Raw genomic sequence first — 25,308 nt, forward strand, 5'->3', positions numbered from 1 at the left:
ATGGGCCTCCAAGGGCTGAGGTGCCGATTACATCGTCTGAGGTTCAGGCTTGTAGTGGCTGTGGTAAATGCCACCCGGGTGAGTGCTGGAGGAGGTTAGGAGCCTGTTTACGATGCAGGTCAATGGGGTATCGCATTAGGGATTGCCCCCTTCATTCTGATCAGGTGCAAGCTTCTGTACAAGCTACAGCTCCGGGTTCAGTTTAGCCTCCGAGGGCAGTCCAACTGCCACCTAGGGGTCGTGGTTCGGCCAAGGGTGGTAACGGTTCTGGGAGGGGTCAGAGAGCATCAGACAGAGCTGTGAATCAGACTAAAGCACAACAACTTGCCTTAGTGTATGTGGCGAGGCACCTACTATTTATCTACAGTGAGCTTCTGCTTTTACTGTTTTGGTGTTTGAATGATGAGTTCTAGGGAACTCGTAGTGTGTAACGGATGGATGGGTAGGCCCTTTGCATTGTTTTACATTTGAACATGCCCATGTATATACACTATTTACTGAACTGCCATGAACTATTATCAACATTGATATTGTTGGCTACGTGCCCTACTATGATTGTTTAAATATATGCAAAACTACTGGTTGTTCTGTTAAGACTCACACTGAGCTTTTTAAGCTCACCCTTTTAGTTTACTTCTTACAGATAACCTTCAAGGTTAGGATCAGAATTGACGATTCAGAGGTCTCGTCTCAGATTATTTAATAAAGCACTTTTAAATTTTTATTTTATTTATTATGGTGTTTTTGGGATTGTAATTTTATTAAATATGGACTATGGCATGGGTCATTTTTATTTGGATTTTGTATGCATGGAATTTTGAATAAAAATCGAACAATTTTTAATAACCCACCTAATATAGCATAAAACACGGTTTTTCGAATTAAGTTTAAGGCGTCACTTTTTCCGTCGAGTAACAATGAAATGGAGTTTTAAAAGGCCAAACGACAAAATCAATTATGTTTCCTAAAAATGACACAATTTCAATAAACTGGACTTTAAGTTTCTAGCTTATAAAACTGATGTTTTGGAAAACCTAAGGCAATTATTAAAAGTGTTTTTTTTTTCTACAAATCAGACAAATAAATGTTTTGAAACTGAATGGATTTACTAGGCTATTTTGGTGGACATTGTAGTCCTCAGAATTTGATCATAATATCTAGGCTGGGTTTGAGAGGTTATATGCTCTTGAAATAGATTTGGATATTTTTTTTCTTTAGTAAAAAAAGAGGAAAGACGACTTTCTTCAAAAATAGGTTTTGGCTACCTTTTTTCAGTTAAATAATATTCGAAGATAAGGTTCTTCAAAACCAATATGATGTTCTTCAGGATTTCTTCAAGTTCTTCAGAAATTTCTCAAGATTCTAAAAAGAGCTTAGAGTATGTAAAATCTTCCCTTTTGAGAACTTTTAGATTTATTAAGTTGTGAATGTGTAGAATGACTTTGAGGTAACCTCCTTTTCTATTGTCAGTTCTTCAATTAAAAGAGTTATTGTGAAATGTAAACTCTATTAAATATTCGTTTACTATTATCCCTTAATTAATTTAATTTGTAATCATATAAATTTTATGGTTTACCTCTAAATTAATTTAAATTAATTAGAGAAAATAATTATGACATAATATGTGATATTATCATTTTAACTTATAATGATTTCAACTTAACACGTAACATTTTATAATTGATTTCAATAATTATTTTTGTCAACGATCATTATCACCATTAATTTTAATCTCACCATGAATCTCCCTTTAAATTTTGGATAACCGTGGCTATACATAAATATTTTAAACCCTAAAATAAAACTTTCTAACTCAATCCAACGTTAAATAAACAAAAAATTGCTATTTCGGCCCACAAAAGAAACCATTTATTGCTATTAGGCCGGGCCGAGCCCATTAATGGGTGCGTATCCAATTTTTTGTGGCTTGTATGCACTTTATCCTTGGGTCAGAGGTGATTGGTGAAGAGCATCGAGCAGAATATCTCCGGCCGCATCCAATCACAGCTTCCAACAATTTAGTATTCGCGACCAAAGAAAAAAGGAATCTGAAAAGTATCTTCCTTCCATTTGCGGCGGCTGGTTTGTTTGTCGCACGAGTCGTCACTGTTTCTGCTTCAAAATCATTTTAGAAACTGATAGTTAGGGTTTTATTTTCACCAGCCATTGTAAGATGTCTCTGTTGCAGCCGTATTTCCAGCAATGCGCCTCCGCAGCCTTCTCAATCTCATTCCCTTCTCACTCTTTCTACGTTTCCGTTTCTAAACGTACCTTCATCTCTTATTGCTCCTCCCAGTCCCAAACGGCCCTTGTCGACTCCCCAGTCGATTCTAAAATCGCTGAAAGGGATGAGATTCGTCTCGGCTTGCCTAGCAAGGGTCGCATGGCTGCCGACACTCTCGATCTACTCAAGGTGCCACTTTAACTCCCTGCTCTACTTGGTTCAACATTAAATTATATTTTATTTGTTTAGAAATTTGATTTTAAGGCTAATTATGTCCATGAGAAGTTATTTTAAAGGTAACTTTTCTAAGTAACAAATGTGTACATAGTTTCAAATAATTATGCTTGAATGTGCGTTACATTTTAATCACTTTAATTGTACTTCCTTTTTTTGTTCTTTGAAAAATAATGTTCTGAACCATTTCGATCTTCTGTATTCTCTACAAAAGGATTGTCAATTGTCGGTTAAGCAAGTCAATCCGAGGCAGTATGTTGCACAAATACCTCAGGTTTGTGTCATTTTTCGATCTCACGATTTGCATTGTACTTGGCATCTGTATCTCGTTTATGTATGATTGATATTCCATGTTTAATCTGTTCTTTCCCCAGCTTTCCAATTTAGAAGTCTGGTTTCAGCGGCCCAAAGACATTGTCCGCAAATTGTTATCTGGAGATTTAGATCTTGGTATCGTGGGGCTCGATACTGTCAGTGAATATGGACAAGTAAGTTTTGAAGTATAGGATGCCATTTAACCATGGTAATCCTTTGTAGTGCTTTGCCATTGTGAAAATATCACTAGTAACTGAAATATCCAATTCGGTGCAGTGATTATGTAATATGTAGAATTCCAGCCTTTAAATGTCATGTTAACTTTAGAACTAGCTCTTATATGTTATTGTTTGAGTTATCTAGAGTTGAGTTCGGTTGTAATGTGGTTTGTTCTAATACTGCATTTATCCTTGTCTTCATATAAGCAAAAAGAGTTGCCCTTGGAAAAATGAGTGCAGATTAAAGTCTTATTGTTTAAATACATTTACAGGGAAATGAAGATCTTATCATTGTTCATGATGCCCTTGATTATGGAGATTGTCGTTTATCTCTTGCAGTAAGTGTTCTTTGTTACAAGTATTTATTGAGCTCCTGATATCCCTGCTAGTGATGGTTTGTATTTTGTTTTTTCAGATTCCTAAGTATGGGATCTTTGAGAATATCAATTCATTGAGGGAGCTGGCTGAGATGCCCCAGTGGACTGTTGAGAAACCTTTAAGAGTTGCAACTGGCTTCATTTATGTATGATATGTCCTTCACTGATTCATGCTTTTCAGACTTTATTTGTCATACAATCTGTTGCAGTAGCTTATTGACCGAATTCTATTTGAATTTAATTTCTTTTTTGCCTTTCTGCACAGCTTGGTCCTAAATTTATGAAAGAACATGGATTGAAGCATGTGATATTTTCAACTGCTGATGGAGCTTTAGAGGCAGCTCCTGCGGTAAGAATTAAGTTCTCCCCTAGTACCTGTAATTTAGGGTTTTCTTTCGAAGTTTTTTTTTCCTTATCATTTATTAGTTTAAATGCACCTTTCAATGTCTATCCGCCTCTTCTTTCTTTTCTGTCTTTCACCTAGTTGATATTTGATTGGACAAATTGTTGTTACTGTATTGAAGGGAGTGACTTTAAAAGGGATCTAGATAAGGAAAAGCAATCTGGAAAACTAGTGATTCTGTTTATTTATGTGATGTTTATAGAAATCATTTCTCTTGTTAATATAGATGGGAATAGCTGATGCGATTTTGGACCTTGTTAGTAGTGGGACTACATTGAGGGAGAACAATTTGAAAGAAATTGAAGGTGGAGTTGTATTAGAAAGCCAGGTAACCATATCTTTGTCTTTTCCTGTTCATTCAATGTTCAAGATAGTGATCTTCTAGTCTGGAGTATGCAATTTGAAAAGGATTTGCTTTTAGAGTACCTTGCCTAATCTCAAGAGTCCATTTTACTCCAGGCTGTTCTAGTTGCAAGCCGGAAAGCGTTAATCCAGCGGAAGGGTGCACTGGACACCACACATGAGATTCTTGAAAGATTTGAGGCCCATTTGAGGGCACTTGGTCAGTTCACGGTGCGAATATTCATGATTCCAGTCTCTTGGATTTCATTTCCTTTTCTTCCTTGAATTCTTCCTGTTTATATGCTTTCTTATGGCAGGTAACTGCAAATATGAGGGGCGGTAGCGCAGAGGAAGTGGCTGAGCGAGTATTGACCCAGCCATCTTTGGCCGGGTTGCAGGTGAAGTTTGAAAAGATTTTGTTCTCTACATCCATTTTTGGAATGAACTTGGAATCATTACAAAATTTACTTTGAATTACTTAAAGGATTTTCTTAATGCTATTGTTAAATCTACAAAGACTTCTAAAAGTTATTAATATTTGCATTTTCAGGGCCCCACGGTATGTCCAGTTTTCTGTAAGCGTGATGGAAAAGTAACTGCTGACTACTATGCCATAGTCATATGCGTACCTAAGAAAGCTTTATACAAGTCTGTACAACAATTGAGAGCGGTAATTCGTGATGAATTATAATAAAGTCTACCTATATGTTATGGCTACTGTTGCTCAAGTGCTTGCTCTATTCAATCCATTACACTTTTGAATTTAAATCCAAGGCTAAATCTGTATTCCAATAAGCACACTACTTCCTCGTGTTTTTCCTTCCTTCTTAAATGATTTCCCACCTACTGATGGTCATTATGAAAAGATGTACTTTTGGGGAGTTATGCACATAGTTTGGTCCCAAAATAAAGATAAGTACTTGTTGGGTTTTAAGAAGTGATCGCTTTGTACATGCTATCATTATAGGCAATGGGGCCTGTTCCAACACCAATAGTTGTTTATTAAAAGTTTTGGTTAGTCTTAGGTTATATGCGTAGGTATAACAGCCCTCCCCCAACCTTAAAAAGGATTCAAGTGTTGTCACTGAACTTGATGTTGTGTGGTGCACAGATTGGAGGCAGCGGGGTGCTAATATCACCTTTGACCTACATTTTTGATGAAGAGACCCCAAGATGGAGAGAACTTCTTTCAAAGCTTGGTATCTAGTCCATTTGGGATTGATGCATGGGTGGTTTTACTTGCATTTCATATAAAAAGCTGAATAATTTGTAAGTGTCGAGGTGGTTGAAAATTTACTTTTGCCGAGAGATAGGGACCTTCAAAGTTTTGTCATGGTGGTCTTGTTTCTCAGTAGTGGCATTCTTCAGTCCCTTGTTTCTTTTGTCAATAATGTTTATTTTTATTTTTATTTTTTGCATTTCTCCTCTTTGCAACCGTATCGATGGTATACAAAACATGTTTCCCTCTCTGTGCCGCTTGATGGATGTAAACTGTTAGGTTTCATGTTATCCAAGGATTTTCAGTTTGCTTAAAATATCTGTATTTGACACTTATGACTTGCAGTTTTATTACGCTTCCTGTCGCCATTTGCAAGCTTCCACCTGGGAACCAATTAAGGCATATTAAGAATTTTTAGTATGGTTTCCTAACGAGTAATAATTTTGGAGCAAATATATATATATATATATTTACATATTAGAGAAATTTCAAAATTGGTAACTTTTAAATTAATAATTTTTCATGCTAATATTTGGTAGGGAAAAATTATATATAATGATCATTTTAAAATATTGAAAAATTAAATAAAGAGAATTTATTAAGATCAACAAATTTTGATAGTATCTAGTATAAAAAACATGAGGATTATAACAAAATTTAGAAGTATAAAAATTAGAGGAATACCAAATATTGATTAATCTTATAAAATTTATTTTATTTGTTTGTTTTCACTAAATTTATCATTATATATAATATTTTTAGTACAAATATGCAAAATTAGTAATTTAAAATTACCAATTTTTACTGTTGGCAAAATCCCATTAAAATTTATTAAGATGCAAAATAATATTTTAACTCAAAAGTATATTTTCGATCCCAAATCCTCTTTCCAAAAGCGTATCAAAAAATCATTAAGGTTTATTAAAAGTTACGAAGGAATACAAAAATTATGAGAGTATAAAAAAATGATTAATGTAATTTAAGTTATGTTTAGTTTGAGTTATATTTAAATTGTAATCATTAAATTGAATTTGGTGTAGTTGAAGCTAATTTGATTTGAGTTAAATTTAGATTAATTTGCTTATATTAAAGTTTAGTTAATTGAATCACTATAAATTAATTTGGTAGATTAATTTGTATATATTAAAGCTAATTTATTTGAATCGACACATGTAGACATGATGTAAGATAATTAGTGTTCGAGTAATATTTAAATTGAAATTATGTTTAACTTAGATATACAATCAGATTAATTTAACTTAAAATAATTAAAATTTGTTTAAAAATTAAAATCAGATTAATCACCTTAGAATTGATAACTTTGAATTGTTTTTAATGAATTCATATATTTTTCTATATTGAAACAAAAGAGTTAGGTGAATCGTTGAAAGTGAATGTTGTTGAGGATTCCTCGTGTCTAAGCCTCGAACACTTAGAAGATTCGGTTTGTGATCTCTAAATTTCAATTGCCTTATATTGTGGTTAATTTAATTGTTTGATATTTTAAAATTATTTTGCGATTCTTTCCATTTTAATAATTGATTTAATGCTATTTTTCTTCAATGATTAAATGATACTCTATTTGAATTTCTATTTTTTATTAAATGATAAAAATGACTGGTAAAACTAGTAGGAAATTCATCGGATATAGTCGAGATGTCATAGAGTGTAGGGGTCCCCATCTTGCTTATTGTTTATTGTGCAGATTGCCTAGAGCATCTGAGAGTATTGTCATTGTTGCGCTTTGCGCATTTAGTGTTCAGTTAGTCGTTGACTAAGTCGTGTTTATCACACAACGGAGTATTATCATTGTTGGTGCTTGCACCATTTTCATCGATCGTTTTGTGTTTGGTTGGACACTCGTGTGTCTGAATGTCTTTGCATCTTGTGTTACTTGCGTTTAATTTTAAAATGTGAATTTGTATCAGTTCATTATAAAAAATTGATAAATTGTTAACGATGTTTATTGTGAAATGTAATACGGAAACAAACTTGCTATACCTGAGATATTTAAATTGTTTCTAAAGCTGGTTACAAAACGCTTTATTGAATTATTTCCGTTATACTCGAAATATTTAAATGAATCAAATATTTTATTTATTGAAATTGAAAAAAAAATGCAATTTGCTATTAAAAATGTTTTATTAAATTACACCACTTGGGAAAATTTTCAATTGTTATTGAAATGATTTTCTTACTTTATTGAAAATGACTTAACAAATTGTTAATAATGTTTTTATGAAAAATTGTTTCTGTAACATCTCGATATTCGATCCGATCACCAGGTCCGAGCTACAAGGTGGCACATTTGATGCCAGAGCAACTACGATAAATCTACATTTTATTTGTACATTAAATAATTAATTTCAAGTAATACATGCATATCATAAGATATACATTTGTTTCTCGGTTTTATACGAGCTTAGGAAAGCTCTATTGCTAACTTGAGGTCAAATTAAAACCAAATTGTAAAGATTTCAAAGTTTTGGGTTGACGTTGCGACTTCAGGGGTTCCTTGTCGTGATGCAACTCACTGTCTGTGCTTGTCGCAACGTTGAGTATATGTCGTCGTGACGTAACTCTTTGGTTGATCTCGCCATGACCTTAGGAGTACATCATTGCGACGTGACTCACTGTTTCCAAAAAAACCAACTTAGTACTAGTTTGAAAGACCTGTAATAACATTTAAACATCCCCAATACATCAATTCAATAATATACCAAATAATATACCAATTGCATTCAAGCCAAAATATGCTAAAATAGTACTTCAAGATAACATTAGTCAACCAAATTCCACAACCGACTATTTACAATATAAAACCAACCTAACTAACCAAGAGAGAACTTTACAAACTTTGTTGAGTTGGTGAATCGCTTCTTGGATGTTGAAACTACTTCTCGTAATCCCAAGGATCACCTATACCGGCGCACGGAGGAAACAAATTGTACATTGAACAATAGGGCTCAGTGGTACATTCATGATTCAAGATATAAATAACAAGAGCATTAACAATATGGTTCAAGATACAAATATGCATATATGCATCTAATATCCAACCAATTCATATTCCAAAGTGTCAAGCATTTTCAATCATCAATTTGTATATGTAGCATACCTATATCAATACCAAAACAACATATTCAACATTTTAACATATATAACCAATTGCAACTTGTTTAACAATTGACAATCATCCACTACATATCAATTCCATATCAATTCAAAAATCAAGAATTCATTTATGCATTTTTACAATATGTTATTAATACTAAGACATTCATGTTCCATGGTACTTATTTCTTTTACTTTGATTTCATACCATTCAACTCATTTTTGGAGTCTATCGACTCATTCGTAATTCATTCAACCCCTAGGGCTCGTTTTCACTTGATTTGCTTAATCAACAGTATAATTTTCAGTATTCCACTCACAATTAAACATAATTCAATCCAATAGCATCAATTGATATCATATTCATATAGTTTACCAATTGTATATTTTACAACCCCTATTAACCTGACTTAGATTGGGATAAATACCCAGATCGTCCAACCAACACACCAAACTGGCACTGAAGTGCATCATCAAATAAACCAAAGTAGGGTAATTGGCACGTAATGTGCATACTAGCGTGCAAAACGCATCCTGGCGCAAAAAGTGCATACTGGCACACAAAATACATCCTGGCGCACGAAGCGCATATCTGGAACACGATGTGCATCTTGGCACACGAAGTGCATACTGGCATACAAAGTGCATCCTAGTGCACGAAGCGTATATCTGGCACATGATGTGTATCTTGGCACACGAAGTGCATTATGAAGAATAATCACATAATCCCGTACACAAACCGGTTCTATAATATGCCTACTATATCTGACACAGCTCGAAATATTGAAAAAAATTCGGTTTAAAAATGGTTTTCTTGCACAGCAGGAAATTAAAATTTTCAAAACCGACCCGATTTGTGATATTCATAGCAATAAATCCTTTATCAAAACTGTAACACCCCTTACCCATGTTCAATGCCGGGACAGGATACGAGGCATTACCGGTCTTAAACACGAGCAACCATACAAAACCAGGCCATAAAATTTCATTCAATTTAAAACTATTCATACACATGCATACCATCCCTTATAAGGGCCTATGAGGCCTTAAATATACGTTGGAAGTGGTTCAAAACTAAACCGAAAACTTTGGAACACTAAGAAAATTTTCATGTTTTGGAGGGTCACACGCCCATGTGGCTCGGGACACGCCCATGTCCTCAGCCCGTGTAACTCTCTGTTTATGACGTCATCAACAAATGAGGGTCCCACAACTCTTCATGTATCATGCAAACACAACTCACATCACAAGACTTTGACATATAATTAATATATATATATATATATATATATATAGGCTTACAACTAATTAGCCAATATAAGTCAAGTTATGTGGCTACACATAAATCAAACCTTTAACCATTACAAGCCAAAACATTTGGCCAAAACATAATAATTCATACACAAAATGATTGTGTCCCTATACATGCTATAAACTTAAAATGCTTGAATATGTTGACATCGATCAATAGCTTGATAGTGTGATAGAATCTCCAACGATCTCCAACCCGAGCTAGTATCTGTGACACTATAGGAAAAAGAAAGAAAGGGGGTAAGCTATATAGCTTAGTAAGTTGGTATGTAAATAATAAGCAATCTGTTAACATGCTTTTACCAATCCTCACAATATGTTCTCAAGATAATACAATCATAATTGCACATAGTTCCACTATTTACTCATGTTCACAGCAAGCTGTCTACTCGAGTCATAGTCGCTAAATTATTTATATCTTGTGCTACGGAACTCCAAATTAAGATCTGATTGATTTTACAAAAACTAGGCTCACATATATTCTTACCATAAAATTTTTAGAATTTTTTGTTTAGCCAATAAGTACAGTTAATTCTTCAAAATTGTCCCTGTTCTGCTATGTGATAGTTCCAACCTTTCTTCTCTAAAAATTAATTATCTCTTAGTACGAGATTCTGATGATGTTCCCGTTTATTTCTCTTGAAAATGGACTCATTAATAATTTTAATCATATAAATTCTAACCCATTATTATTTTTATACAATTTTTAATGATTTTCCAAAGTCAGAACAGGGGATTCCAAAATCATTCTAACCTTATCTCACAAAAATTCAAATATCTCATAATATGAGCTTCTTTTGCTTACACTGTTTCTTCTATGTGAAACTAGAATCAATAAGATTTAATTTCATGTCTTATTTAACCTCTAATGCGATTTCCACAATTTTTGGTGATTTTTCAAAGTTATACAACTGCTGCTGTCCAAAACTATTTTATTGCAAATTTTACTCTTTCATGATTTGTTTGGATTAACATTTATTTCGACACACATAGCACCAAAGCATATCCATAACTAGCCATTCCAATAGCTAATCATTATCATATATATTCACATGCCATTCATTGGCCAATTTCACCTATACATCAACAACAAAGACTTAAACATATCATGTCTCAATTTAATTTGGCCTAAAAGCCTCACACATTCATCAATCAAATTTACCACATATTTATACCTCGTAAGTATAGACCTATAATCACAAGGTCATCACAAGATCTTCTCATAAGTATGACTTACTCATTTACATTCTTGCCAAAATGTCCAATATATATTGAGTTCATTACTCATAAATTTTTCGTACATACCTGTATCCTTTCAACATGATCATACCTTGTCTTTTCTTTGACATAATCTTTGGATTACCCGTTGAACCACTAGGAACACTAAGAATACTTGGGAAAACTCGTACATAATGTATCGTATTTGTCGAAACCGTTTTTTGAAAACAAAAATTTATTTGTCGACTTTTAAAAAAACAAAAACTGGAGTCGCCACCAATCATTTATTAAGGTGTGATCGGCTCACCTTAAAAATAATTTTGGTCTACGAAATTTGAGAAAATGAGTCTGGGAGTCAGTTACGCACAAGGAAGGATTAGCACCCTCGTAACGCCCAAAATTGGTACCAAATTGATTTTTTTAATGCCTTGGTGTCGAAAATTTGAAAAGATTTTAAAGGGAAACTTTTTATTTCATGAATGAATCAAAATAATAAGACATTCTTATTTCAAAGAAATAAAACACCACACCCAGTGAGTTAGGGCACAATGTTTTTAAATCTTCAAAATACCCGAATATTGCCTTTTGCTTTTGAAAATTCTTATTTCGAGAAATCAAAATATCAGGACCAGTAAGTTAGGACCCAATATTTTGAATCCTCGAGAATAAGCTTTATTTGAAATTTGTGAATTTATGCAAAAACAAATACTTGGCTTTCTAAATTCATCGAAAAATAATCACGATCCAGTCAGTTAGGACACGATCTTTCTCGAGAATCATGAACGCCAAATATTTTAGAAATTTGTAAAATATGATGATTTTAATAAACCAAAATATATTTCCCAAAAATTATATTTTAAAAAAAATGTACAATATGAAATAAACACTTTAATTTAAAATATGCATGTATATATGTATTGTCAAAATATAAGTATGAAACATAAATAAAATTTGAAAACATATATATGCATATATTAAAACAGCATATACAAGTATACATATATGTAAACATGAAATACACCAGATAGAACAACAACAAAACCTTATAATAATTCTAAGAACATATATATATATATATATATATATATATATATTATAGAAAATGCAGGCATATGTGCGTGGACTGTGAAATATAAAAGATGTATGTATGCTATAAAATGCCAATGCATATATATATATATATACACATGTATAAAAAGGTATGAAAAGAAAATGTAAAATATGTACATGTGAAAATCAATAAAATAAAAATACAAAATTATGTATATATATATTTCAAAATAAAATGCGTAATTATGTATAAAATATAAAGCATGTGAAAGTTAAGATAAAAAGTAAAGATTATGTACAAAGAAATTTAAAATGTGCGAATGAAATATATGTATGCATGTAAAAAAAACTTAAAAAAAATATATATTAAATATGCAAATATATAAAAATATGCGAATGTAAATGTATAGAAAATATATAATAACAACGATAGCGAATAATATAATAATAATACACAATGCCAAATAATATAAAAGAACTAAAAAAATTGATTAAGGATCAAACTAAAAAAAAGAAACAGAGTTTAAGGGCCAAATTTAAAAAAATGGAAAACACCAGAAAGGGCCAAATCGATACGCGCGCCATGAGAGGAGGACTTAAAAAGCAATATCCCCATACTGGCCTAACGGTTGTTTTAACAAGCTCCGTGTGCCTGGTCTATGGGTCGAATTGAAACGTGAGCGAAATTTTGTGGCGAAATTGAAAATACATGAAATACCGCATTAAAATCAAAATAAAGGAGGAGGGGTCAAACGCGCAAATTCCCCATTGAAGGCCAGAACGCGCAGACCCTACTTGCGGGTCGGGTCGACGCGCGGGTCTGGCCTTCCAAACGGCGCCGTTTCATCAATGTTCTTTATAATAGTTTTTCCTTTAAAAAAATTGCAACAGAAAGAAAAAAGAAAAAAAATGAAAGAAAAAAGATAGAAAACTCTCTGTTAGGGTTTCCTCCCTAGCCTTTAACGCCGCCACCACTCTCGGCTAATCAGTCGATTCAAATCCCTAGCCGTTCCAACTCCGATTCAATCGAAGCAGGCTTGGGTTTCGCCGGCGAGACTATGTAGGTAAGATCCCCACTTCCTCTACTGTTATTTTTTGTTAAACAAAATAAAAAATACAAAAGAAATGCAATCACCTTTTGAAAAATATTCTTTGTATTCTCAATATTCTCTCTGTTTTTTTCGTATTTTACACTGAAAAATCCCCCCATTTACAGATTAAAAGTCGGGCTTTTATAGCCAAAATAGAAAAGAAAAGAATCTAAAAATCAAAGATCAATCTATCCTGTTGTTTATCCGTATTTTGTTGCTCGATTTTCGCCCTTCTATTTTGTGTTTGTTGTTGCAGTCTTCTTTGAAGGCGTGAGTGTGACGCTTTGAGGTGCGCAGGAGTGCGACTCGAGTCTTGAAGTCGCAAAGAGGCGATGAATTGCGCTGCTAAGGTCATTAGGGTTTTTGAAATTTTGATATTTTTTGGGCTGGGGTCTGAAAATTAGTTGTTGGGCCTGTTATTTTTTCCTGTTTTGGTTTATTATATGGGCTCGGGCATAGTTGGGCTTGTACAGCTGCCCCTCTTTGCTCATTGTCGTGTAACAGGAATAGAGCAAAAACTAAAAGCCCAATTGTGCCCGGTCTTACTGAGCTTCGACTTTATCAGTTCTTTTCTTCCTCAGGTAGCCTCGTTCATTCCTACTGCATCTTCAGAGGTATAGGAACCAGTGCTTCGATCCACTCCACTGCAACGTCAGGGAGATAGGATTCGTACCTTGTGGCTTCTCAAAAGAACAAAATTTGCTATCTTTAGTCTGCTCCACTGCAACTTCAGGGAGATAAGACTTATAGCCTCAACTTGTTCTACTATAACTTAAAGATAAATCTGACGCGATCTACTCTACTGCAACTTCAGAGAGATGAGATCTGCGGTTTTAATCCACTCCATTGCAACCTCAAGGAAATAGGATTGGTTACTTCTGTCTGCTCCACTACAACTTCAGGGAGATAAGACCAGATATAATTTGCTCTCTGCGACTTCAGAGTAATGGGATCTGCTGCGTTTGATCTACCTCACGCCAATGAAGACAAGGTCTGTTCTCTTCGATCTACTCCACCACCAGTATGGGGATACAAGATCTATTGTCTTCGATCTACTTCACGCCAGTATATGAAGACAAGATCTACTTTCTTTGATCTGCTTCGCCACCAGTATGGGAAGACAAGATCTGGTATCTCTGATCTACTTCACGCCAGTACATGAAGACAAGATCTGCTTTGCCACCAGTATGGGAAGGCAAGATCTGTTATCTTTGATCTACTTCACGCCAGTACATGAAGACAATATCTATTTTCTTTGATCTGCTTCGCCACCAGTATGGGAAGGCAAGATCTGGTATCTCTGATCTACTTCACGCCAGTACATGAAGACAAGATCTGCTTTCTTTGATCTGCTTCGCCACCAGTATGGGAAGGCAAGATTTGTTATCTCTGATCTACTTCACGCCAGTACATGAAGACAAGATCTGCTTTCTTTGAACCTGCTCCACTGTTGCTCAATAAGACAAGGCTTTTTTATTCCACTGATCTGTTCTCTGTGGAACATGACCTGTATAATTCACTTTATGAGCCTAATTATGCCTAATGATTAGGATGTCATGAATAGAATGAATCAAATGCTCCTAACTAGACATGTATGAATGAGATTTGAATGAATGCAGAATGTCATTTTTCGAGAATGATTCCTCCTTGTCACTTAGGTTATCATTACTCAAAGTTTATTTAAAGTTTCATCGCTAATATGCTATAGCGCCTTCTTGCTCGGCTGGTGTCTCCAAAGAAACACTTGACCAGATTGCCCCCACTGTAAACCTCTAAGTTTGATCCATTGGGATGAAAATTTTGTACTATCTTTCTCCCGTTGTAACCCAAGAGTAAAAAGATTTGACATTTTCTCAATCCTCTGCTATCACGATTCAAGGATACAGGATGTGAATCTTTTTGGTCTTTTACACCATTCCCAGGGCATTACACCAAATGCTTGTGCACAAATGAAGAAATCTTCTCCAACAACAACTTCTTCTTATTATTCGGTGATCATTGCTTGCTTGTTCATTGAAGCTTTGTCACCAACACGACATCTTGCCATTTTGTTCAATCAATACTTTAGACAAGAAAATTCAAATGGATAGTCTTAGTTTAGACTATTCCTTATTAGATTTCCAACCTTTGAACCTGGTGCGTTCTAAACAATAGTCCTGCTTGAGGTTCCTATATTATTTAGAAACTTCTAGAGTAATATGCGAAACTTCCATTGTGAAAGTTTTATTAGTCTATTAATCATTATTCTAATGCAACATGCTTGCAAAAAGATCATGGATAAGAATAGAGTTGGCTCTGAGCATAGCTCGAAATGAATAAATTGTCAAGGGTAATAAAGATGGATAACAAAGAAATTGATTTAGGAATACGTATCTTGGAAATGAATGAAGTGCTCCAAGAATAACAAAAATAGTATAAGGATTAGGTGCCCCAGATATCGTAGCTTGAGCTTTGCTGTACAGACTTTCTGAAGACCATTCTGAGTTTAACATGTGTTTAGGAGATCTACAGTACTTTGTCGATGCCCCAAAATATCGCCTACCATTTCTTGTTGATTCAGGTATAGCAAGACCACTGCATGCCCCATGTTGATCAATATTTGAGCTACTCCGATAATCTCATGCCACATTCTGATCAATATTTGAACCACCCTTTTCGGGTTTTCAACTCAAATCCCCTTTGGTCTAAGGCGCCCTTTGGGGGTTTTCACCTTAGTCTCTCCATTTTACTTTTCCATTTTTCAGTTTTCATTTTCACTTTTTCATTTTTCATCTCGTCATTTTTTCGACTCAAAGTGCCCTTTGCGGGTTTTTACCTTGGTCATATCATTCTTTAAGCGGAGTATTTCCTGACTGAACCTGAGTTTACAGGACTTTGCAGGTTTATCATCCATCTCCTTCAAAATCAAAGCTCCTTTGGAAAAGACCTTCTCTATAACATATAAGGTTCTTCCCAATTTGGCATCCGTTATATTTTTTGTAGAGTGAGGATCTTCCTCAGCATTAGGTCGCCATCGTGGAATTCTCTGGGACAAACCTTTTGCTGTAGGCTCGCATCGTTCATTTCTTGGTACATTTGACCCTGATGACTAGTTCTAGCATTTTTCTTCAACTAGGTTCAACTAGTCATATCGGGATTGGATCTTCATCCTACTTCAGCTCAGCCAAAACTCGAAGAGAAAAAATTTCAACTTCAATGAAAAACGTGATAAACTGGAAAGAGTGACATTGCCCCGGTAGAGTTTTCATTGCTCCATTCATGATATTCACCTTGAACATATTGCAAATTTCTGATATCGTGCTGTTGTTCAAATTGCAATGACAGCGCTTGAACCGAGCACATCCTGGAATGACCATGCGAAGGCATCTTTAAATGCTTGAAGTAACTCAGCAACATCTTGCTTTGTTTTTTCGATCATGCATGTTCTTTCAAGGTCGCAGTCTCTATTGTCTCAATTGTTTCTCTTATTGGTTTGCCATCCTCAACAAGTCAGGAGATAAGCTACAATTTATGACATCTTCAAAGTCATGAGATCCCTCTAAACACATGTCTCACTCAAAAGGAGATTCTGAGTCTGTAGCAGCGTCACTCATGTCATTGATATTTGGGGACCCATGGTGGGTACCGAAGAATATACAAAAGAATGTATGAATAATATGAGTGAATGAATGAATAATTTGACAGAAAAAATCTGAAAGAATGAAAAAAAAACGTAAAGAATGAAAGAACATTTGCTCAAAGATGATTGCAATAATATATTTCATTAAAATAATAATGTTCAGACGTGAGCCTATTTCACAAAGAAATTCCTATTGCTTCTAGGCTGAAAGCAACAAGTGTGTTCTGAACATTACTCTAACTGACTCTAAATACCTCAGGGGTTTCCTCTGCAGTCCCATTATTTAAAACACATCTAAGACGAATATCTAACAAGGACCCTTTTAATTGTGTCTGCATATATGACATCGATGTGCAAACTTCTCACCACTTCTTTCATACATTGCAGTCCCTCCATCCTCAATCATGATTGGGTAATGGATTTTCTACACTGGACGAGTCACCAAACTTGACAATACCCATGTTGATAAGTCTTTCAACTTGCTTCTTGAAGGCAGTGCAATTCTCAATCGAGTGTCCCGTAACCCCAGCATGGTATTCACATTGTGTGTTTGCATCATACGATTCAGGATACGGAGGTTGTCGAGGCTTCACATGAAAAGGGGAAACAACATGTGCATCCAACAAATTTTGATACAGTTCCTTATACGATACCGGAATTGGCATGAATTGGGGCCTCTCAGTCTTTATGTCGGAATCTTGCCTCGATGAATTCTGTTGATTACCAACCACCTTTCTTGGCTGACTTACAGTAACTGATTTAGAGTAACCCATGTTGTTCACCTTATTTTCTCTTCTCATTGGGACTAACCTCCTGTTACTCTCCTCTGCATCAATTTTCCCGCTCCTTATGACTCTTTCAATCATTTCACCATTCATGATTATGTCAGGAAAGCTTTTTGTGGCACTTCCTAACATATGTGTGATGAAAGGTGCTTTCAGGGTGTTAATGAACAGCATGGTCATTTTCTTTTCCAGGAGCGGTGGCTAGACTTAGACTGCGACTTCCCTCCATCTTTGTGCATACTGCCTAAAGCTTTCGCTCGGCTTCTTCTCCATATTTTGGAGGGTAATTCTATCAGGAGCCATGTCTGTCACATGACTATACTGTTTCATGAATGCTTGTGCCAAGTCCCTCCATGAACCAATCGTGGTACGGCTCAGCTGATTGTACCACTTAGATGCTGCCCCTGCTAGGCTATCTTGGAAATAGTGTATCAACAGTTGGTCATTGTTAACGTATCCAACCATTCGCCTGCAGAACATGGTGATGTGAGCTTCTGGGCAGCTTGTCCCATTGTACTTTTCAAATTCAGGCATCTTAAACTTATGAAGGAGTACTAAATCTGGCACTAAACTCAGCTCTTTTGCATTAATGCCTCGATAACTCTTAGTGACCTCCATCACATTGAGCTTCTCCTCGAGCCACCTACACCTTTCCTCTAACTGTTTCGGTAACTCCTCATTCATTCTTTCCTTCTCAACCACTTCATCAAAGTCAGGAATGGCAGAGTTAACAGGATTATTTTTAGGATTAGAACCCGGCCCAGCTTGGAAGTTTGAAATACCAGCCCGAAACTGCTGAGGCATGATAGTGACAGTAGATTTACGCGGGTATTCAGCTTGAGCTTGCATATGTGGAGGGGTGAAACCTGGAGGATAGAGAGGTTCATCATCATTTCCCTCATCGGCATTTGCCATGGGGCCCTTTCCTTTATCACTTTCCTTAGTTATCAGTTGGGTTAACTTTGCCACTATATCTTCTTGGGATTCTCGCATCTTCTCAGACATCTCTTGTTTCATCTTGTCTAACTGCTCCTGCACCTGTAGCTGAAGTCGGTCTTACATCTCATTCTGACACTGTTCGAGTTTTTCCAATCTCTGATCCATGTCCTTAATCTTTGCTCGAGTACCGTAACGGTGTTTGGTTGGTTGGTTGGTTTCTTTCCAGGTTAACTGAGCAATGATTTTAGTTAATTAGGATCTTCTAATAATCTTTGATGCATATGATGTAATGTAATGCAAATGCATGAAATGAATGCGAAAAGAGACGTTGATTCATGTTTAATTTTTTACTAAAAAACAAATCTCTTTACATAAAGCGGACATATATATACGGCTTTACCCTCATACTCCAAGTGAAGACATCGGCCTTTCAGATATTAAGATACATCTCACGAATTTGATCTCCGTTTTGTTTGATCTAGGTCGTAAATCCTTGCTCATTCACGTTCATTAGCTTCTTTATGAGATTGGGACCTTTGATGACTTTTGAATAAACTTTGACAATGTGGATCCCCAGGTCATGCAGCAAAGTCGTATACTCCTCTTGTTAGGCTTTTCCTGCCATGTTTTTTCGGACCACCGTATTATCTTCCACCTTATCAAGAAACCCGTATTCCATAACAAGCTTTCTAATCTAGTAATCGAACTCAAATCAACATCTCTTTTCTAAGATGCAAATGCAATGCAATCATGATGTCATGCAATCAAAACAAAATAAACCCAAGTCAGTATCACACCAAAAAGATACAATCCAATACAAACATGAAATAGCAAGAACATTTATTCAGGAATCCACTAGGGTTTGGTATAGCTCTACCTAGGGCAAGTTCCTAAAGCTCACTATATGAGGTTTAGTTTCTAGAGTAAGGGTACCCGAACCAGCAGATTCCTCGATCCTCACCCATTATAGGCTCATATGGATCGAGTTCGATTCGGGGATACATTTCCCTATGGTCGCACGGAGATGAAAATCTCACGAAGACATAGGTACGGATGTATCCGAAGCGATCCACTACCACGCACGGAGGTGAAAACCTCACGAAGGACTAGCTTCTCGCTCCCACTTAAAGGGGTAAAACGGACCATGTAATGCAAAATGCAAATATAGATCAACCGACTTGGTTCAATCATGGAAATGAACCACGATGAAAACCAATAAATGAGAAAGGAAATCATGATTTAAAAAACTTTTAATTTTTGACACAAAGACAAAATATAACCAAGTCGTGGCTCGACTCTCTAACGTCCCCAGCGGAGTCGCCAAGCTGTCGAAACCGTTTTTTGAAAACAAAAATTTAGTTGTCGACTTTTAAAAAAACAAAAACTGGAGTCGCCACCAATCATTTATTAAGGTGTGATCGGCTCACCTTAAAAATAATTTTGGTCTACGAAATTTGAGAAAATGAGTCCGGGAATCAGTTACGCACAAGAAAGGATTAGCACCCTCGTAACGCCCAAAATTGGTACCAAATTGATTTTTTTTAATGCCTTGGTGTCGAAAATTTGAAAAGATTTTAAAGGGAAATTTTTTATTTCATGAATGAATCAAAATAATAAGACATTCTTATTTCAAAGAAATAAAACACCACACCCAGTGAGTTAGGGCACAATGTTTTTAAATCTTCAAAATACCCGAATATTGCCTTTTGCTTTTGAAAATTCTTATTTGAGAAGTCAAAATATCGGGACCGAGAAGTTAGGACCCAACATTTTGAATCCTCGAGAATAAGCTTTATTTGAAATTTGTGAATTTATGCAAAACAAATACTTGGCTTTCTAAATTCATCGAAAAGTAATCACGATCCAGTCAGTTAGGACACGATCTTTCTCGAGAATCATGAATGCCAAATATTTTAGAAATTTGTAAAATATGATGACTTTAATAAACCAAAATATATTTCCCAAAAATTATATTTTAAAAAAATGTACAATATGAAATAAACACTTTAATTTAAAATATGCATGTATATATGTATTGTCAAAATATAAGTATGAAACATAAATAAAATTTGAAAACATATATATGCATATATTAAAACAGCATATACAAGTATACATATATGTAAACATGAAATACACAGATAGAACAACAACAAAACCTTATAATAATTCTAAGAACATATACATATACATATATATATTATAGAAAATGCAGGCATATGTGCGTGGACTGTGAAATATAAAAGATGTATGTATGCTATAAAATGCCAATGCATATATATATATACACATGTATAAAAAGGTATGAAAAGAAAATGTAAAATATGTACATGTGAAAATCAATAAAATAAAAATACAAAATTATGTATATATATATTTCAAAATAAAATGCGTAATTATGTATAAAATATAAAGCATGTGAAAGTTAAGATAAAAAGTAAAAATTATGTACAAAGAAATTTAAAAATGTGCGAATGAAATATATGTATGCATGTAAAAAACTTAAAAAATATATATATTAAATATGCAAATATATAAAATATGCGAATGTAAATGTATAGAAAATATATAATAATAACGATAGCGAATAATATAATAATAATACACAATGCCAAATAATATAAAAGAACTAAAAAATTGATTAAGGATCAAACTAAAAAAGAAACAGAGTTTAAGGGCCAAATTTAAAAAATGGAAAACACCGAGAAAGGGCCAAATCGACACGCGCCATGAGAGGAGGACTTAAAAGCAATATCCCATCTTGGCCAAACGGCCCGTTTTAACAAGCTCGTGTGCCTGGTCTATGGGTCGAATTGAAACGTGAGCGAAATTTTGTGGCGAAATTGAAAATACATGAAATACCGCATTAAAATCAAAATAAAGGAGGAGGGGTCAAGCGCATAAATTCCCATTGAAGGCGAACTCGAGACCACCTATGGTCGGGTCGACGCTGGTCCGGCCTTCCAAACGGCGCCGTTTCGTCAATGTTCTTTAAAACAGTTTTTCCTTAAAAAAAATTGCAACAGAAAGAAAAAAGAAAAAATGAAAGAAAAAAGATAGAAAACTCTCTGTTAGGGTTTCCTCCCTAGCTTTTAACGCCGCCACCACTCTCGGCTAATCAGCCGATTCAAATCCCCAGTCGTTCCAACCCCGATTCAATCGAAGCAGGCTTGGGTTTCGCCGGCGAGACTACGTAGGTAAGATCCCCACTTCCTCTACTGCTATTTTTTGTTAAACAAAATAAAAAATACAAAAGAAATGCAATCACCTTTTGAAAAATATTCTTTGTATTCTCAATATTCTCTCTGTGTTTTTCGTATTTTACACTGAAAAATCCCCCCATTTACAGATTAAAAGTCGGGCTTTTATAGCCAAAATAGAAAAGAAAAGAATCTAAAAATCAAAGATCAATCTATCCTGTTGTTTATCCGTATTTTGTTGCCCGATTTTTTCCCTTCTGTTTTGTGTTTGTTGCTGCAGGTACTGCTGAAGGCGTGAGCGCGACGTTTGAGGAGGTGCACGGGGAGTACGACTCCGAGTCTTGCGGAGGTGCGCAAAGAGGGCAGTAGTTGCGGCGGCTAAGGCTGTTAGGGTTTCTGAAATTTTGATATTTTTTGGGCTGGGGTCTGAAAATTAGTTGTTGGGCCTGTTATTTTTTCCTGTTTTGGTTTATTATATGGGCCCGGGCATAGTTGGGCTTGTACAGTACCAATGCCATGTCCCAAACATGGTCTTACATGGAAATCTTGTATCGATGCCAATAGCCCAGCTATAGTCTTACATGAAATCTCAAATCGATGCCAATAGCCCAGTTATGGTCTTACACGAAATCTCAAATCGATGCCAATAGCGCAGCTATGGTCTTACACGAAATCACACCTCGGAAGTCCTAATATCATGACATCAATATCCAATACATTTACTGAGGTTCATTCGGAGCTTTCAACTTTGTAATTAAATCAATTCATTCACGAAACTAGTCTCAATTCGGCAATATATATCCATATACAAATCAAATTCGACAATGAATATCTATATACAAATCAAATTCGACAATGTATATCTATATACAAATCAAATTCGGAAATGTATAAAACATATACATTTAGTCTTTTTTACCGAATTAAGCATTCAAACAGTAAAATTCCTTTATGAAACTTTCACAAATATATAATCACATGCTTTAAATAAAAAAATAATATTAAAATGATTTTCCTCATTATATTTGTGGTTCCGAAACCACTATTCTGACTAGACCCAAAATCGGGCTGTTACAAAAACTGCATCTGTGTTTTCGGCTAGACGGATCCTTATCGTTCCTGGCTTTCAACCGTACGGCCTTCTCCATAATTCTCGCACCATAAACTTCTTCGTGTGTGGGCTCGAACGAATTTTAATCAAACACAGAACTATAAATTATTTACTTTACTTTTAGTGGGAAAGTAAAATTCTCTCTTTAGTAAAAACTGGTAGAATTATTATTTCGAAAAATATAACTTATACTTTTCACTATTTTCGGGTAGAATAACAATATCTCAAAGTCGTGTATTTAGCCCTACCAGTGCCATCTATTTATAGGGAGAAGAAGGGAAATCTTTGTTGAATTAGTAGAAGTCTATTTCAATAAAATAACTAAATCCTAGCCTAACTAGTTAAATAAACTAGGGTTTGTCATCCCATGTGATAAATGATAAAACTAACATATTTTAATCTCATTCTTAATACATTTTTGGATGATTATTTATGCAAATTGGTGAATTTGATGCTTCTAATCCCTTGAATTCGTGTTCTTATACTTAGGTGAGTATTTGAGAGGAGAAGGAGTGAAAAACGAGTGAAAATCAGAGAAAAAGAGCAGATTTTAGGAGCCACACGAGTTAGGTACATGCCCATGTGAGCCACACAGGCTGGACACAAGTCCATGTGTCAGCCATGTCGATTTCGCACCTTGCTTCCCAAACACGCGGAAAAACACAATTTTTAGGCTTTCTGAGCATTCTAAAGTCTATAAATACCAAATAGAAGAAGAGATATGAGAGCCATCAGAGAAGATCGAAGAAAACACTCAAGGAACACCATTGGAGCCACTTCCGAAGCATATTTCCATCAAAATCGAAGACTTCCTTTTAATTTCTTCTAAAGTTTTTATGAGTTTTTTTGTTTCTTGTGGTTTTTCTAACTTTGAGATTTTTTATTTCAGAATTATGAACTAATTCCCTAGATACCTAGGGAGGATGAAACCTATGATGAATTCTATTATTTAATTTCTGTTTTATATGATAAATACTTGATTCTTGTTCTCAATTATGTGTGCTTATTTTTTGTTTTAATATTTCTGGGATATTAATTCATGTTTAATATACTTAATTCATTGGAGAAAAAATCCCTATTTAAGAGTAGATCTAGCATAATTGAGTGGAGTTGCATGCAATCCTAGAAATAGGACGACATAAATTAATGGTCACTAAACTAACTATAAATATGACAAAAGCAAGCACACCTATCGAATAATAGTATAGCTATGGTGAGTAGGGAATATCATTTCCACGAGGACTAAAAGTACTAATAATTACCGCTTTTCTATTATTTAGCCAACAAATTGGAATGATTGTTTTTGATCTAAATAACTAAATTAATCTAACTAGGAACGCAACAGATAATGAAATAGGAAAATAATCGAAGATAACCAATGAGATAGACAATACCCAGGAAAGAATCCACCTATTATTATGAATCTGAATTAAAAAATTTATTCACTTGTGTCTTGATCCGTAGAAATCCCTAAATTATGTTAATATCTCTTTCGAGAGTAAGAACAAATGACTCTAGGTTGATTAATTGAAATCTATTTCTAATTAAAACCCCTATCATCACATTAACTCGATCTATGGATTCCCTTATTAGATTTGACTCTAATCCGGTAGATTTATGTCGTCCTATTTCTAGGATTGCATGTAACTCCACTCAATTATGCTAGATCTACTTTTAAATAGGGCATTTTGCTCTACTGAATTAAGCACATTAAACATGAATTAATATCCCTAGAAATATTAAAACAAGAAATAATCATACATAATTGAGAACAAGAATAAAATATTTATCGCATAAATTAGAAATCAAATAATAAGATTCATCATAAGTTTCATCTTCCCTAGGTATCAAGGGAATTTATTCATAATCCTGAATAGAAATATCTCAAAGTTAGGATAACCACAAGACATAAAGAAACTCAATAAAACTTTGAAAGAAATTAAAAGGAGATCTTCGATCTAGAGGGAGATCCACTTCTGAGTTGATTCCAATGGTATTCTTTGAGTTTTTTTTTCAATCTTCTCTAATTGCCCCATTATCTCTTCTTCTAATTGGTATTTATAGAATTTAGAATGCTTAGAAAGCCTAAAAATTGGGGGTTTTAGTGTATTTAGGAAGCAAGGTGCGATATCGACAAGAGTTGGCACAAGGGCATGTGGCCAGCCCGTTTGGAAACGCCCAGGCCGTGTGGATCTTGAAAACAACTCTATTTGTCCAAATTTGGCTCGTTTTTCGCTCCTTTAGCTCCCAAATGCTCTCCTAAGTATAAAAACGTGAATTTAAAGGATTAGGAGCATCAAATTCACTAATTTGCATAATTAATCATCCAAAAACGCATTAAGAATAGGATTAAAATATGTTACTTTTATAGCTTATCAAATATCCTCACACTTAAGCATTTGCTTGTCCTCAGCAAAATCTTCAATTCACATTAAAATTAATATTTCTCAACTTTTAATTCCCATCAATAATGTCTCAAAACAATTCATAAATAATCATGCATTGGCAATTTAACTAAAAGAGCACTAAAGTCTCAAA

The 25,308-nt window shown here is 34.7% G+C and overlaps 1 protein-coding gene across 1 annotated transcript; it reads left to right on the plus strand.

Moving 5' to 3' along the window:
* Window positions 1–1,969: 1,969 nt before the first annotated feature.
* Window positions 1,970–5,648, plus strand: LOC105763028 (ATP phosphoribosyltransferase 2, chloroplastic). The gene is made up of 11 exons (XM_012581049.2): window positions 1,970–2,413; window positions 2,673–2,732; window positions 2,833–2,946; window positions 3,264–3,329; window positions 3,407–3,514; window positions 3,634–3,717; window positions 3,998–4,099; window positions 4,231–4,344; window positions 4,431–4,511; window positions 4,664–4,783; window positions 5,225–5,648. The coding sequence occupies exons 1-11, from the start codon at window positions 2,174–2,176 to the stop codon at window positions 5,318–5,320; spliced, it is 1,185 nt and encodes a 394-aa protein (XP_012436503.1). The 5' UTR covers window positions 1,970–2,173; the 3' UTR covers window positions 5,321–5,648.
* Window positions 5,649–25,308: the final 19,660 nt, after the last annotated feature.

The sequence above is a fragment of the Gossypium raimondii genome, chromosome 12 (assembly GCF_025698545.1).
Source record: "Gossypium raimondii isolate GPD5lz chromosome 12, ASM2569854v1, whole genome shotgun sequence".
Classification (NCBI taxonomy): domain Eukaryota; kingdom Viridiplantae; phylum Streptophyta; class Magnoliopsida; order Malvales; family Malvaceae; genus Gossypium; species Gossypium raimondii.

What these genes read in the sequence shown, in the direction of transcription:
- LOC105763028 (XM_012581049.2), top strand. Translation starts at nt 2,174, where the DNA reads ATGTCTCTGTTGCAGCCGTATTTCCAGCAATGCGCCTCCGCAGCCTTC. An exon ending in ACACTCTCGATCTACTCAAG is followed by an intron (nt 2,414 to 2,672) that starts GTGCCACTTTAA and finishes TCTCTACAAAAG; the next exon opens with GATTGTCAATTGTCGGTTAA. An exon ending in CTGTCAGTGAATATGGACAA is followed by an intron (nt 2,947 to 3,263) that starts GTAAGTTTTGAA and finishes ATACATTTACAG; the next exon opens with GGAAATGAAGATCTTATCAT.